Source organism: Diadema antillarum, unplaced genomic scaffold, assembly GCF_040938485.1.
Source record: "Diadema antillarum isolate AM-2024a unplaced genomic scaffold, OU_Dant_1.0 seq00001372_RagTag, whole genome shotgun sequence".
NCBI classification, from domain to species: Eukaryota; Metazoa; Echinodermata; class Echinoidea; order Diadematoida; family Diadematidae; genus Diadema; species Diadema antillarum.
The window spans coordinates 215268-232743 of record NW_027272133.1 but is presented as its reverse complement, the minus strand read 5'-3'; the positions used below and the strand labels follow the sequence as shown (position 1 = coordinate 232743).

The window sequence follows — 17476 nt, the reverse complement described above, 5'->3', positions numbered from 1 at the left end:
CAGGATAATAGAGGCAGGTATATTGCCTGTGTAATAAAAAAAACATATTCTGTTCCTTGGTTGTTGTTGTTGTTGTTGTTTTTTCCTTTCTGGTTATATTAACAATAAATCAACATGATGGACATTTTCTTTCAAGATCTTCTGTAGTGGTGTAAAAGTGTGGAAATGAGAAATTTAAAGATTGTGTTCCTCTTTTTGTTCAAAATCAAGCACAATTATACTTTTGCCGGATGCATAGTTTGTTTAATCATCATCATGGTTGGAATCATCACTATCTTTGGGAAAAATACGAAGAACATACAAACCCTGAATAAAAGGCTTTGTGCATTGATTATGTATTTTGAGCATCCATTTTCCATCCAATAAACAATGATTTGCATAGTGTAGAATTTAGCTACCAATCCAATGATATTACTTCTTGTTCCATCTGAGAAAAAAACAAAAACAAAAAACAGACTAGTAAACAAACAGACCTGTACATTGTTTTTGTTGAAAGGGTTGAGAATGGTGATAGCCCCCCCCCCCCCCCCCCCCCCAGTTTCTGCAGCATGTCCAATCCTGGTAAAATATGAGAACAGATGCATTGCATGCACCCTTTGCTGTAGAGAGGAGCTGGACTTAAAGTCATGATGGGAAGACTGTTTTTGATAAAAGGTCCTTTAGCTACCTTTTTCTGTAGTTGCCTGGGAAATGCTGTCCACCCCTTCATGGTCATGAAGTTATTGGTCATTATATATTTAATTACTCTTGCTTAAAGTTAGGAAGTGCCATCATGCTTTTGATTTTTACCAATTTTGACACATGTACATTATAATACCGTATACAGCCTATTGTTTTGGTTCTTAAGCCATTGAGGATGAGCTGATTTTGCCATAATACGCATTTCCCGTTGACTCCTAGCTAAGTATACTTGGGACTAGTCTTCAATTGGTTAATAACCCCCCCCCCCCCAAAAAAAAAAAAAAAAAAAAACCCAAACAAACAAACAACAAACAAACAAACTAACACAGAGCCAATTGCTGTGGATCAGTCTGTGTTGTTTTACTCAATTTTTTCCCCCTTTCAGTTTGGTGTTGTGATTTAGAACCAAAATTGTCAGTGTATTAATGTACAGTGTATAATGTAGGCCTACATAATTGAAATTAATGTAAACATCTGTAACAATTTTTCTGACGGACTGATTTTGCTACAACACGGGTTTCCCTGGCCGAGTTTATTCGGGACCCGTCCTCAACGGGTTAATGCAAGTAATATATAACTGGCGGATTCAGGCCAGAGCACACTGGGCATATTCTCCCTCTATTTTTTTTTTAAACAAACAAAATAACAAGGAAAAAAAAGAATGGAAGGGGTGCATTGCACTCCCTTTAATTTTGAAAAGTCGCCCCACCCCCCTTTTACAGAATTCCTGGATCTGCCCCTGTATTTGCTGGTAATACATGTCATAGTTGCAGGTAATTTCACTATAGTGTAGAATCAGTACGCGGTATAGGTAAGGTAGTTATCCTTTAACCCATGGAGGACAAGCTGAATTTGCTATAGCATACATTTCCCATAGAAACCTGTCTGAGTATACTAGGGACTAGTCTTCAGTGGGTTAATGAAGTGAAGAAAAATATAATGACCATAAAAGAAAAGTACCATGAGTTTTACATGGCTTGGTTAAAAGAAGGATGAGGCAAAAAATAGGAAGGAAGATGATGAGGTTTGAGGAAGAGGAGGAGATGGAGGAGGAGGAAGATGAAAGAAAGGATGATGATAAGGAGGGAGAGGAATGGTGTGAGGACTTGGTAGGTCTACTATCGCCTCTTAAAAAGTCATCCTTGTACCTATTTCAAGGCCCCCCTCTTGTCTCTCCTCGCATCTGCCGCAAGCAGCGCCACTGACAGTGTAATCCAAGGATTCCAACTCCATTCCCCTCTCATGCCTAGAAGCTTCGACAAGTCTTAAATGTCATGCACATCCTTGATGTTGGGGTGTATGAGTTTTGCATCTCGATAGCAGCTCTAGCCCAGCAGGACAACATTCAGAGCTGACTCTGAGATGTAACAGTCACATGTGACCACTATATGCCATAGCTTTTTCCTGTATGTCCATGTAGGGCGGAGTTAAGTAAACTGGGATTAAAGCATATCAGCATTCCATCCTAAGGAGGGAGCAATTTGCTTTCTGTGCTGGGAGGAGTATAGTGGCATAGCTGGCATTTTCCAGCTAAATATATCCATTGAGAAGTTGAGAAACAATTTGAAACAGTCTGCACCAACTGGAGTTGGAGGATTTCTACCACCTCAGCCACTCTCTCGTATGTAGGGCTACATCGCTGGACTCCAAACGTCTGGTGTATTTTCTTCAGAGCTATAGCGGTGGCCTTTTTTTATTTTTTTTTTGCACCGCTCCAGTCTGCTGCTTGCTTGGTGACGTATTACCTCTGGAGCTGGCAGAATCTAGTGATTACCCATCATGCCCGAGTACGAGATGACGTCTGTGAAGCGGGACGCGTCGGATGAAAGGGATCTCATCATCATCGGAGGTAGGCTTTGCCAGTGGCTGGAGGAGATTGGTTGTTTGCTCATTGTACACCGCTGTTTGGTTTCACTGGTGACATATACAGTACTGTATGGGGGGGGGGGGGGATGGGGGAGTTGTGGATGTGGGGGAAGTGTTAGGACTGGAGAATGGAAAAATGGTGGGGGGGGGGGGGTACACATGGAACAAGCAGGAAACTTTCCCTGCGGCTGAAATTAATAGCTGCAGTGGTCTTTCTGTGTGCTTATTATATGCACTCTTCCCTGACTGCTGCCCATGATAATCAGCTTTAATAGATGAACGGAATTGGATGATTGGTGCATTATCATTTTGTTATCATTAATATCATTATAGATACTATCATCGTCTTTATTCTTACATGTATTACTGTTACCAATTTTATTATTCTTATCATTGCATTTACTATAACTACTATATTACTCTTGTCATTGCCTTAATTGGCAATAGTATTATCATCATCATCATCAGTATTTATGTTGTTCTAATAATAAGATTGTGATATTACAGTTAGATATCTATTTGATAGAAATATTGACAGATACCTTGAGACTTAATCCATCATACAACTTTATCACACAACTGAAATGATTAAAGGAAGTAAAATTGCCAGAGGTAGTAGGAGGATACTGAGCAGATGGTCTGTTTTAATCAGTGCATGTCATTATTTAATTTCTATATTGAGGTTAGCCATGGGGATTGATTAAAGGATTTGGGAGAAGAGGGAGGGTAAGGGGTTAAGGGTGGGGTAGATTGCATTGGGGTACAAGTCCAGTATCAAGGTTATAGTCTGACAATAATTGATTGAGAATATATATATATATATATATTTTTTTTTATGGGATGGTGTGGTTCTTGACTTTGCTGCTGAGATTTGTCAGATGAGGAAGGAGGGTATAGAAGTAGTGAGATGTGAAGGGAGGTCAAACTGGGGAAGGAAGGGAAGCAGTTAGAGTAGTGGTCACCTCTCCAATTGCTCTCCCTTATTCCCCAGTGCACAACATTATCTGAATTTCCTAGAGATGGACTTTAGAGGTATGTTCTTTGATTTCTTTAGAGATGGACTTTTGGGGTATGTATATATACAGAAAAGGGCAAAGTAGATGATAGGGAGATGTGAGACAGAATGGACATGTTTCCACAGCAGGATTGTGTGCTGAAATCTCTATCCTGATAGAAGACACTGAAGCTGATCCATAGCAGATATGTAGGTCTATTAATTGGCCAATCAGTTTGGTTTATTATACACTGTAATGCAGGATGGAGGTTTTACGCTAGATGATGTGGACATCAAGAAGGGGTGTTGGTGAGAATGGAATCATTGCTGGAAGGGGAACTGGCCATACAGGGAGACTGTGAGACTGGAAGCATGCATCCTTCATGATACTAGTACTTCTGACAAAATATCCCCCCCCCAAAAAAAAAAAAAAAAAAAAAAAAGTAGTAGTAGTAGTAGTGGAAGAAGAAGTACTCTCTAAAAAAAAAAAATCGAGTGAAAATATTCACTCTTAAAAGAGTGAATACAAAAAAAAAAGTGAATCTAGAGTAAAATTGGAGTGAATTTTGAGTGAAAATGTTCAATTTTCACTCATTTTGGAGTGACCTCAGGGATCACTCGAAGATTTCGGAGTGATCCCTGAGGTCACTCTAAAACGAGTGAAAATGAGCATTTTCACTCAAAATTCACTCCAATTTCACTCTAAATTCACCCTTTTTGTATTTGATTTGATTTGATTTTATTGGTTCCTGCATTATATCATTGCTCATGCAGATACAAACATATATCATATACATTAATGGTACCATACATATAAATGGATATACATGAACATTAGTTGCTAACAAAGTGAGGTTTTTTCATTACTTTCAGAACATACAGCAATACATTTCTTCATTGCCTGTACAATGTCCAACAGAACAGTGATGCAATGAATAACGCAGAAGGGCTACAGCTTAAGCATTGCTTGATTTGCATGCAGCCCTTGTACATAATACATAACATATAGGAAAATAGGGGGAGGGATGACTTGCATAGAGATAGAATAGGAGAAAGAAGAGAGGAGAGGTCTGTCTGCTTTCACTAATACACAAAGTTAGATCACCTGGATCACTGAATAGTAAAGCATGGCAATGTATGATTTTTACTAATAAGAAAATTGATATACAGAATTCAGCAATTTATATGAATAACAATCTTATAAAAATTACGAGTTCATTGTCATTTCTTGGCATCATTATTGATAATAAATTATCTTGGCATAAACATATTGATTCAGTCTGCAATAAGATTTCTAAATGCATCGGTATTTTATACAAATTACGATATTTTCCTCACAATATTTTATGCATGATTTATAACGCTATTATATTAAGTCAACTTCAATATGGAAACATTGCTTGGGCAAATACATCAAATTATTCTATGGTCAGACTTTTCCGTCTGCAGAAGAAAGCAGTGAGAATTATATGTCACGCCAATTATCTTGCCTCCACTAAACCTCTTTTTATGAAATGTAATGTTTTAGATATTTTTGAATTGAACAAATATATTATTGGTGTATTTATGTATTTATGTTTTAAAAATTGTATTCCCCCAAGTCTTTCTTCCTTGTTTCAGTTAAATAGTGCTATTCATTCGTATTGTTTGAGAAATCCTCTGAATTATCATTTACCTCTTAATAGAACAAATGTTGGTTTATATTCTGTTTTGTATAGAGGACCTCTAATTTGGAATAACTTGCCACAGTCAATTAAAATGAGTCCATCTTTAAATGTTTTTAAACGAAGATTTAAATTATTCTTATTGGAAAAAGAAAAGTAATCTACACATTCGGGTATTACTCTGTGTTTGTTTGTTGTTTGTTTGTTTTGTCTCTATGTGTCTATTGTTGAATATGTATTTTCAATCTCTTTGGTCTTAATATCTATGCATATTTATTTGTACAATTTAATATGACTTTTATTATAATGCTTTTGTTATGGTGGCAGCTGCTCATAAAACTTTGTTTTTCTTGCTGTCTCCACATTCTGTTACATTTTTATTGTCAATTTGAATTTATTTATATACTTTGTCTGAATGTTTTTTATCTGTTTGAATGAAATAAACGCGAATTGAATTGAATTGAATTGAATTTTCTCACCGAGGGACAGGTGAACAGTTACAGGTCATGGTCGGTTACATAACATTACGCAATAAATTCAGAACAACGATAATTCCACGAGGGAATTTCATATACAATACAATTGCACTGACATTATAAGATCACTGATATCCAGAGAGCAGCATTGTCTTTACAGCTTTCTTAAAAGAATACATAGACTTTAAAGTTCGAATTTCTGAAGGAAGAGAGTTCCAAATATCAGGTCCAGTGTGTCTGATAGATTTCAGAGCCATCACCGTTTTAGGATTTTGTAAATGAAATTTATCAGATTGCCTTGTGGGATAAGAATGTATATCCTTGTTTAAATGAAATAATGAGAAAAAAGAAGATGGCAACTGACCGTTATACAAATGAAACATAAAAAGTGAATTTTGCAAAAAATTAATATCATTTACCTTAAGTGTTTTTAATTCTACGAACAAAGGATCTGAATGGTCCCGATAACCTGAATTGGTGCATATACGTATAGCTTTCTTTTGTAGAAGCAATATACTGTCGATGTGACTTTTTGCAGTTGCCCAAACAATGTTACACTCTTTTAAGAGTGAATATTTTCACTCAATTTTTTTAAGAGAGTAGAAGGAGGAGGAGGACGAGGACGAGGAGGAGGAGGAAGAGGAGAAGGCATAGACACCATGACCAGTGTCTCTCCTTGTCCCCACTCCTGGTGCAAAATTGCTACAGGCCTTCAATTTTAATTACATTTTCCTTTAATTTTTGTGTTTCTCATTGAAAAATGCATGAAATGTAACAATATAAGACAAAACATGACATTCAGCTTGAATAGGATGTACAAGAAAAATATGACTGATATAGAACATTGTGGTCAATATATCAAATTTTAAAACTCAGTAAATATGCTGGAGAAATAAATAATGTAACCTGCTTAAAAGCAAGCTTTTGGTACTATGCAAGTATTAGACATGTTTCAGCACAAATATAACTCGAAAAGTTTGAAAAATGTTTCAGAGATTTTAGTCTCTGGACAGCAAGTATTACTGTAACTTTTGGATTTCAATGCTGTGTAATTGCCCCATCACCAAGGCAGGTATATCTCTCTTTGACATGAGATACTAGATCATGACATGTTGTCCAAGCTTTGATAAGTCTTCTGTCAAGCAAATGTCCTTCAGAGTACCGTGCTATGCTGCAGATGAGTATTTTTCCTTTGGTTTAAAATAAAAAAAAATCATGTTATGAGTTTCTTTTCATATCAGGCTGTGATAGCAGTACTACCTCACATGAGACAGTCATTGACTGATCTAGTATAATCCTTTAATAAGTTAATGATTTACCCTCAAACTAACTAAATCCAGACGCACCCAAACTATCCGAAGGACAAACCCTAAGAACAATGATAATATCTCATGAAAAGTCCTGTTCACAAAATTGTTTCTGCTGCCTCACCTAAGTTTTGGGTAGAAAAAAACCCAGAGAGAATATACCATGTGTCCAAAAACAAATTACAACGGGACCCTCCGCAATGATAACTTTAAAAATAGTGATTCAATCCAAATACAAATTCAGGGTATGAAACTATAACTTACTACTGACATCTTTCAGAAAACCCCATCCGATTTGCTTCAGTGGTCAAAGAGAAACAAAGAGTTTGTAGAGCATGTCAGGAATCCCTTCCCTCCAAGTTCTGTCCATTTGGTTCACACATTATTTAGTTCCAAGAGCATCCAAGTGCTAAACTTGGAAGAATCGGACCCATGACATAATTTACAATGATACACATTTTTCTGTGACCACTTAACCAAATTGAATGGGGTTTTCTTCAAAATATAGCTAAGATGTTATAGATTATGACTCCAAAGTAACATTTAGACAGTTTAATCATATTGGTAGTTATAAGTGTAAAAATCCATTTTTTTTTTGGGGGGGGGGGGGGGACATACTGTATTGTATACCAACATTTTGAATGCTCACCTTACATTAAAACTTTTTGAAAGCATAAACTTCCAGTCAATGAAATTAATCTCAGTCAAACAGATGGTGTTTTGACTGTAAACAGCCTATATGCTGAATATGTGCAGCCCTTCATATTCTTCTTCTTTTCTCATGATATAGAATGAAGAACTTATGTTGAAGACTTGATTCTGGAAATTTGATATTCATCTTATATACGAGGGGCTAAGAGAAATAAACTCTAAATAGCATTTTTAGGACCAGTTTTGTTGATAAATGCTGATAATAAGGCAGATCTTAACAAATTCATATTTTGGGTTTTCAGCAGTTAAATTCTGAGAAACAAATTGCAAACCCCAATTTCAATGAAATTAGTGTCGGCATATTTTCAGTTTAGTTCAGTTCAATTACTATGATTAAATCATTTCCATCAAATGAAAAGAAGTGTATAAGGAAGGAAAGTCTATCTTCAGTTTACATATAGCAAATATATGCTCATCATACATGACCCTCCATACAAACACCACCCTCAGTAATACAAGGTTAGCAGATATTTCATTGACCCTATGTCACCCTTATTTGTTTTCTGTCCATAGATTTGTGTGTATAATTTATACACATTTCACTCACTGACACAAAAAGGCTTGTAGTTCATAAATGTCCCTTTCACAACCCAGAAAATTATATTCCTTTCGTAAGCTTGCATTTGTGGAGGCAGGGCATTCTAACCTTTACTCGATGGCTCAGAGGAATGAAACTGGACAATTCTTTACACTGGAGGGGGAAACAATACTATAGATCTCTAGTTAATTTATTTGGACCCTGAAAAGCATTCCAACCATTTGTACAAAAGAGAGCATATTCTAAAGTGACATGGACCTAGAGGTTTTTCATATCAATTCTTAGGTGTATGTATTACCATAAGATTTCATACACAATGTTGGGAGACATTATTCTCTAACAATGCAAGATTTTGTGGCATTTGCAAAAGGGATATACCTTAACCCATTGCAGATGGGATGATTTTGCTACAACATCGATATCCCATAGATACCTGCCCGAGTATACTCGGGACTCGCCCTTAAGAGGTTAAATGACAGCCAATGAGGAAAAGAGAATGGTGCCAACTCCTATTGTATTACAGATTGCATTTTCTATTAAATATATTCGTAACATGAAACATGAGCAATAGTGATATCATATTTGTTGGGGAAGTGGATATTTGATTCCACCCAAGGACACATTGCAATATGTTAGCACTTGTCTGCATCCAACAATCTTCAAGTGTGTATCATATGTCCCTATAGAGATGAATGCTAGCGATGCTGGTAGCTAGGGTTATTTTGGAGTAGAAAAGCCCCCTTTGGTAGAGAGAGTCTGAGCTGAGAAGACTATCATACTCACCTAAAGTGTGAGTGATAAATGGTGTTAGCACTGGAACCTGTTGACCAGTGAGTGAGCTAGCCTTTCTATAGACCCTTGGTGCCATATTAAACATACATTAAGGAGTGCAGTAATTACATTTGGCACACTTAATTATGTCATTCGGCCACCTAGTTGTTCTCTGCAGAAATACATACAGCATGTTAACATCAAGCCAATGTGCAATCAAAATCACTTAATTGTATTTGCTGTACATTTACAGAGGAGTGAAATCGATTGCTGTTTTCTACAGTGGGCAGCAGATCGTAATTGGCTTCTACTTGTAATAATGAGTGTACATCTTTTGTTGAGAATCAGAAACACTTTAGTCAGTGTATTGTTTCTGTGGAGGAAATTATTATCTTTTCTTTTTGTATAGGTTTATATAATACACTGCAGTACATTCCAGCCTCATAAGGCTCCTGTCTCGGATGTCATAACAGAATCAACATTATGGACAGACAGATCTATTGAAGTGTATAATTTACAGCAGATTAGTAGAATGAAATTGCAGTACCCCTTACTATAAAAAAAGTACCATGCATATTTTATCATGGCAATATCATGGTAAAGTAACAATTACCAAACCATGATCAACAGTAATTTTGCCACAGTAATATAGTGATAATGTATACCTGGTACATTATCATGGTAGTACTGCATAGAAATTACCATGGTACGATACATTACCAAAGTATTATCACGGCAAAATTACTGTGTGCATGGTACAGTGGAAAACAGTTTTAAAGAAAAGTTTGGTCATAGTTATATTGATGATTACTGATTATATTAATGAAGCGTGTTACATGGACAGTACCCTTGAATATAGAGAAAACAAAAAACAAAACAAAAAACAAACGAACATGAGTCTAAAGATACTTTTATGAACAAACCAGCTGGAAAATTTTGAAATCATATAGTGTAACTTTTTACACATGCCCATTTCTCTGCTAGCAAAGGAAAGACCCCCCCAAAAAAAAAAAAAAAAAAAAATCCATAAAGTCTTTGAACGAGACAATTGTAGGGAGTGAACAGATATCGTGTGCACAGAGCCGCAGCTATTGATAGAGGTATATCTCGGTGGTGACATCGGAACCTATGAGCAATTAAACCATCCCCACTCAGCAAATATAGGGAGTGGTTGTCAAGGAGACAGAAAGGGTTGGAAGCTATACAAGGGCAGCTAGGGGATAGAATAGAAGAGAAAATAAAGCAAAAGAAAGTGAAGGGAAATCTATGTCACTTCAACCCGTCGCTCAGTCTGTCTTTCTGTCGCTTTGTGAGGGTTTGTAATCATCTGATGAAAAGTGGGTCCTTTTGATCTCTGGCTTAGATGACTGACAACGAGCATTCGATATCTCGTTTGGATATTGATCGAACACTGATGCAATGAAAGCACCCAAAAGGTCTGAATCGGAGACTACATTAATGACATGTTGCAGCTTTCAATAGACCAGCTGCAGGTAGCTGCCATGCTCACAGTGTTAGAGGCATTTCATATTTTCAGTCAGAATTTGAGGAGATCCCAATCAAAGTGCCACCGCTTTTTAAACAACAGATATCGTAAAAATAAAAATCACCGGTCATCCTGAAAAAAGTGTAATAACCGTCTCTTTGACTGTGAGATTGATTGATATATTAACGGAACATAAATAATTTGCTATCACCTGTGTGCACCTGCCGTGATGAAATAAGGAATATACCTTTGTATGACATTTGCACGGGTTGTCTTTTCCTCACTGGCCTTTGTGGATGGATCATGAATTTCAAGTCGAATTGAACAGTTTTATGGCTTAGTGAGCAATTCAAACATCCGTGGTATATTGCACTCACATTGGATCTGGTCATACCCTGCATCTCGTCAAATGTTTACTGGTAGATTGTGGGTAATCACCATCTGATAATGACGTCCGTGGAGCCCAGCGACCAAGAGCCTAAAGTGTACAAAGAGCCTCAGTTTGCCAACATCATAGGTGGTAAGACCAACTGTCTATATGGCATATATACCCAAAAGCTTGTTGGGATGGTTACCTGTATCTGGACCAATGTAACTCTACCCTCATCAAAACTTCCAGGAATATGATTAATCCATTGAGAATGAGTCCCGAGTATACTTGGGCAAGTGTCTATGGGAAATGTGTGTTGTAGCAAAATCAGCCCATCGCGCATCCTCAATGGGTTAATATAGCAACCCTGTAGTGATGAGTATATGGTATAGTCCTCAGATGTTTATCTTTGTAGTTCCTTTTAATTCTAGAGTATGCAGTTTATGTGCTGTTATCTCCCAAGTAGTGCCCATGTGTGCTCATGCACATGCTTGTTTCTTTTATTGGCAAGTAGGGCCTATGTATATCTTTTTTCCACTGTGCTATGTATATGTGACTGTTATTGGAAATCATTTCTTAATGTCATTCTTTTCCGTGACTTTATTTTCCTCATAATGTAATTTCTGCGAAGTAAACATTGTTTTATATGTGTACTATGATACATTCATGTGCATTAGTACCATTCTTTATAGTGTGCATGCCTTACTTTTTGCTTGTATACTTTGCACTCTGAGTGCACTTTAATTGATGATCGAAATAAAGATTTGAATTGATTTTACTATCTATTGGCATAATTTTTCTAAGAGTGCGTTAAGTTATGGTAGCCCATTAGCACCTTGTTGTATTTTTTCTTACCTTTCACTGTCAGCCTTGGCTTAGTGAAGGAAGCAGTAAAGTTTCACACCAGTTTACAATGGATTTAGAAAAGGCGCTTACTGCAGTTATGGAGATTGATTGGCAGAGTAGAGTGGTACAGACACAATGTGAACTAAACAAAGAAATACACAAATTTTCATGCACCACGTTCACCACACATTGTTTTGTTTGTTTGTTTTTATTGTTCCATATTCCACGTTTCAACAAATAAAGAAACCATGAACATAACAATACAAAAGCATGGATGAATTGTCAAGTACAACTTTAAGACAATTTAACGTGTGAAATATGAGGAATCCACATAGAAGCATTGCTTGTAGGTTGTAGATTCCCAGATGCGGATGTGAGATTTATTCTTACTTGATATTTACAATTGAAAAGAATGACAATTTGTGAATTGGGGAAATATAAACATCGAAGAATAAAAAAGACAAAGAAAAGACAAAGAAAACAATGTCCGCGGCACAAGACTTCTTGAGAATTGTGTGATCACCCGAGCAAGGTACAAGTCAAATACAGTGTACAATAGCAGAAATACAAAAAAATGCACAAAGAAGGTCCAGGAGATAATAAGAAATCGCAAGCGAGGCACATGTTACATAATCGTTAATGACAGTAATACAAAGTATGGACAGAGAATGTCGAGGAGGATTGAAGAATAGCTATAAATATGAATTCAGAAAAACTAGTTTAAGTTTATGCTTAAATGAATTAAGAGACTGAGATTGGATAATTTCTCTATCCAAATCAATGCAAAATTTAGGTCCGGTAGTAGTTATTGTTTTTAAAGCAGATACAGTCCGTACAGGAGAAAGATGAAAGGAATCTTTTTGTCTAGTGGGGTAAGAATGAACTTCAGTATTTTTAACAAACATCGAGGAAAACACATCGGGGAGACCACCTGAGGTTAACTGATACTTGAATGATCCGATATTGAAATAATATAAATCATGGATCTTAAGTGTTCTACTGGATGTAAGATCTTAAGTGTTCTTCTGCATGTTACATGCATACTCAAACAGACAAACATATGCATACAAATATATCAACACTTATATAAACATAATTATGTCTGCACAGACACAAATGCTGACACACATGCACACACACACACACACACACATGCAAGAGCATCCACAGATGGTGGACTAATAGGTCAAGGGCAGTCTTTTCATTTTCACAGGTTGTGATGTAGTTTCAAGACAAGTTGAACACTGGATGCTAGTAATATATTTCTTTTTTCCTCTGACTTGAAAGCAGGTTATACCATCACAATCACTTGTCTATACCTTTCACACCCACAGACAAATTTAGTAAGTATAACATCAGTAGAATTTTGAGACTTGGTGTGAGAGGGTTAAATGAGACAATTCAGAATTTTTTTCTTTTTTTTTTATTCAGGGCTGAAAATGGATATTTGTTCTTTTCATCTATTTATTTTTTGTTGTTGGTGCTCTTACAGACAACATATCTTGCATGGTTAATCTCTGGGAGCAAAATTATTTCTAAACATTATAATTTCTTTGAATTGAAATGGCTTACAAGTTTGCAGTTTTATTGACACACAATGTAGACCAATCTTTATGAATCGTTCTTTGATTCAAAAGGGCAGTATGAATGCAACATTGACAGAAATGCCCATTACTCTAGATATACATCTGTTGCTGTACTTAGCAGGATGAAACTGACATGAATATTAACCCATAGTACTTTGGGGAGTTTCACTTTAAAACATTATTATATTTTTGTCTTCATCATTTGGCTTTTCTGAATTTCACTATGTATCTTATACCAGAGAAATCATTTGATCTGGTTGGATTCATTTTACTTGTACAAAGCAGGAAATTAATTTATGAACATGTGCTAATTTTATTGAGGAATATTTTTGGAATGTCGTATTGTCATTTCAAGAATCAGTAGTAAATCTAGCAATGTGGATTCTTTGGAAAAAAAAAACTACAACAGTGACAACAAAGGGCTAAAGTGAAAGATCGTATTTTACTATTTGCAAAATCATTTCAAGGCAGAATGAATTTAAAGGTCAAAGTTATCGATTTGTGGTTGTGAGATAGGGGTATACATCTATTCCGTAAATGACATTTCTCAAAATATATCCATATGCGGCTATATGTTTTCGGAGATAGCCCTTGGTGAAATAAGAAATAACAGACAAAAAAATCACTATTTAGTGTCATTTTATACAATGTACACAATCAAAATGAGGATATCTATTCAAGCATTTTTAAAACAGTAACAAGGTGACAGTGAAGGCCATATTTTGGTCAGCCACAACTGCAATGTATGGACAGCCAAATGAATATTCATACCAATGCTGTCATGTTGCTTACAAGTGCGAGTTCATTGGAATAATTGAGCTGACCTGCTACCTAAGTGACATCATTCAAAGGTGGAATTCTTCTGGAAACTGGAAATCTTCCTCATATTTGTCATTGCTTTTGAGAGGATGTCCTACATACCTACATATTATGCCATTGAGCAACAATTGCCAACTGACATTGCATTTTCATCATCTTCTGAAGTACCTTTTTTATTTCATATACCGTTTGAAATGATATACCTTGTATTGGGTATTTAAAACAATACCTTTCATGAGTATTATGTGCTCTTACATTCTGTTGATCTTTTTCTTTCTCTTTGATTTAAAACCATATGATTGAGACTTTTTAAAATTGTTGTAAGACCTTCACATGTAGAAATTCTTCCTGGTACTGCATGGAAATGCCATGATTCAAGGTGATAGTACGATTCAGTGTTGTAGAATATCATCACACCTTCTTTTTCTGTTTTGAGTTTTCTTCATGCAACATATCCTCAGTGAGCCCTTGAAAATGGCTTGTCTTGAGTGCAGATCAATTTTCAGACCTGATAAAAATATAAAATGGGGTTTTCTATTCTAAGTTGTAGATACTGCATTTACTTTTCAACAGTCGGTGTAACCAAAAGACTTGCCATTAGACTGTGTTTCATCAAAAGACTGTTGCCTTTATATCACTTATCAGTAAGTTCATAATAGGCACTGTGTTAGCCAACAATTCATTTGGATAGCTTTTTTTTTGCAATCAAACTAAGTGCTATTACCTTGAGCATTATGCATTGATATTTTTTGCTTCAGACTGTAGTGTTAATTGTTCCAATTCCTTTGCAATCATATCTGTGAATGGCAGTGACAGAATATGAAAGGATGTTGATATAGCAATATCCAGGCATAGAAATGGCCATTAAACGTGACATTTTCTCATTGCAGGACTATACTTACAGCAAAGGGTAAAATGACTAGAGAAAATTTGAATTCATTTCACAATAATGATCTTTCAAAGTCAAAATTCAATTCTAGTTAATATCCATTATGTTTTGTGTGCTTTGTTGGAAATGCTTTGTTGTTAGTGTGGTTTACCTACAAAACTCATGATTCATTTGAAATGTATTTTATGAATATGTAGCAGCCTTGTAATGAAATCATCTAGATCCCTTAAACACCCTTAACTCATTGAAAACGAGTCTCGAGAATATTCAGACAGGTATCTATGGGAAATGCGTGTTAAAGCAAAATCAGTCAGTCCTCAACGGGTTAACATCAAATGTATCCTAGGCACTGAAAATATGATTATGAAAATATGGCATATTCTGTGATTGCAAAGGATAATTAATCATAGTGAATCTTGTGTTCTAAAGTCAGACTATGACTTTCTGGGTACATGTGATGATTGTGTTGGTTACAACCATAGTTGTTGGTCTTGTTGATCACAACCAACAAACAAAGAAGCCTGAGCTTTGAAAAGCCAAGCACAGCCGCTATCACGGTCAATAAATTCTGAAACCTTGGAAAAACAGGAAGTGTAGAAAAACCATGTTATTGGATGTATTTACCCTTCATTTACTCACTTCTATATTAATTAGAAAGATAGATGTGAGATATAAGCGACATTATGACAATGTTGGTCTCAACTTTCTTGGAATCTATCATTTTGATATTGTAAGTATTTCAGGAGCCCAAATGCCTACAATGCTAAGCCTGTCCCGACTTGTATGTTGTAGAATGTTGCGCTGTTGTAGATCCAAACTGGAAGGTTTATGCTATTCAGTGCACTCCTGTTGCAAGGAACATAAATGTGAAGAATTCTTATTACAACAAAGTAAAAATTCATGTCCTTATATCATTATGTATGGTTTTATTCTTATACACTGTACTGTATGGTTATAATGAAATTTTGATATAACAAAAGAAAATGGGTCCTGAAGACTTCATTCTAATGTGAGTCTACTGTTCTTAAAATGATTTAATACTTCCACATCTTTTTACCTTCTTGGGATTATTTCTAGAATTTTTGGATCTTTTCTTTTTTAATTACGGCAATTATTATACTCCTCCCTCCCCCTTTCCACAATTAAGAGTGCAGATGCTCCTTCGGGAAGCTCAAAAGGGAAAGCCTGACACTTTGTTTTCTTGTGTTTTGTTTGTTTATACTTTTTCTCTGTTATCACTTGTGTTGTTTTGCAAATGCCGAATAAATAATAATAATAATAATAATAAATTAACTGCTTTTTCTTTGAGAAGCTCTCACATAGCATAAAGTATACATACAAAGAGGAACATTCCAGTGAAATAATGTATTGAATAGAATGGTTCCGTCTTGTTGATGACAGGGAAATTCCATGCAGCTATTTTGTTTTCTTCCTGGGGTGTATGGAAACTTTTATTACATCATTGTGTATATTTAGATTCCACGTGTACACATGCCTTGTGATAACAGAATTGGCATGCATGTTGATTGCTGGGTCAAAGTCCAGTCAGACTTTAAATAGATAAGATGAATGGAATGGGAGTGGTATAGGCATTGGAGATATTTGTACAGTGTGATTGTAGTACAGCTTGCATGCAGCGCTGAACACTTCCTGCTGTGTGCTTGGAAGCCCTATAGTGGAGAGTTGTGACATAATAAGTCTGTGCTGCCCTGTGATTGGCTGAAAGTACTGGGCATTATTCTCTGAGCCAGCAGTGGGAACCAGGGACCATATGCACGTGATGGTATAAATATGACCCCTGACTCGTGAGGTCTGACCAACTGGAGTATTTGCTATTTGATACGACAAGCTGATCTGTGAAGTGATCTATCCATCGTGAGGACTTACAGTGGTTGGCGTACAAGACAACTACTGGAATTTTACTGCATAGTGCATGTGTATCTGATGTCTGTTGCTGACTGTGATACTGTGCCTCTCAATAAAATGGCATCACCTGGACAAAAGGAAGTAGATGGGGGAGGAAATGGCTATTATACTGAGAGACCATTTCCACAAATCATTGGATCATGTAAGACTCCAGTCTTCATTTCCTTTTCTTATTCTGTTGACATTCTAAGATGTGGTAACTATACACAGCCCTAGCTGCCGCTGCACAGCAAATCGCGACAAGCTGCGCATGGCATCTGGTCAGGCTGTCTATCTGGCATTGGAAGTAACAACACGTTCTTTTGGCCTTCGCTTATAAATAGAAGGCACAGGAAGGTGAAAGTGCTGCAGACAATGGTGCTTATACAGTGACTGTGCTGAGTTGACATTACTTTAACATACTCTATAGCAGCCTGAGACAAACACATACCATAGAAATGATTTGTGTAATTACTACTGCATATTTTACTACAGGTACTGCTTCCATCACTGTTTCTATTGGTATTGTCATTCCTACTACCACTACTCTACTATCACTGCTAAACC

General features: G+C 36.2%; 1 protein-coding gene across 4 annotated transcripts in view; it reads left to right on the top strand.

Annotated features, from left to right (window-relative positions):
- The first annotated feature begins 2084 nt into the window (after positions 1 to 2084).
- LOC139708766 (band 7 protein AGAP004871-like) overlaps positions 2085 to 17476 on the top strand; it is a 100707-nt gene continuing 85315 nt past the window's right edge. For 3 of the 4 annotated variants that reach the window (XR_011709385.1, XM_071620712.1, XM_071620713.1), the window contains exon 1: positions 16676 to 17072. Coding sequence is in view for 3 of the 4 variants with exons in the window: in XM_071620712.1 (XP_071476813.1) it covers positions 16949 to 17072 (124 nt within the window). In the remaining variant the exon portion in view is untranslated. Of the gene's footprint in view, positions 2531 to 16675; positions 17073 to 17476 lie in introns of those variants that run through there. The other variant, XM_071620715.1, reaches the window with a different exon arrangement.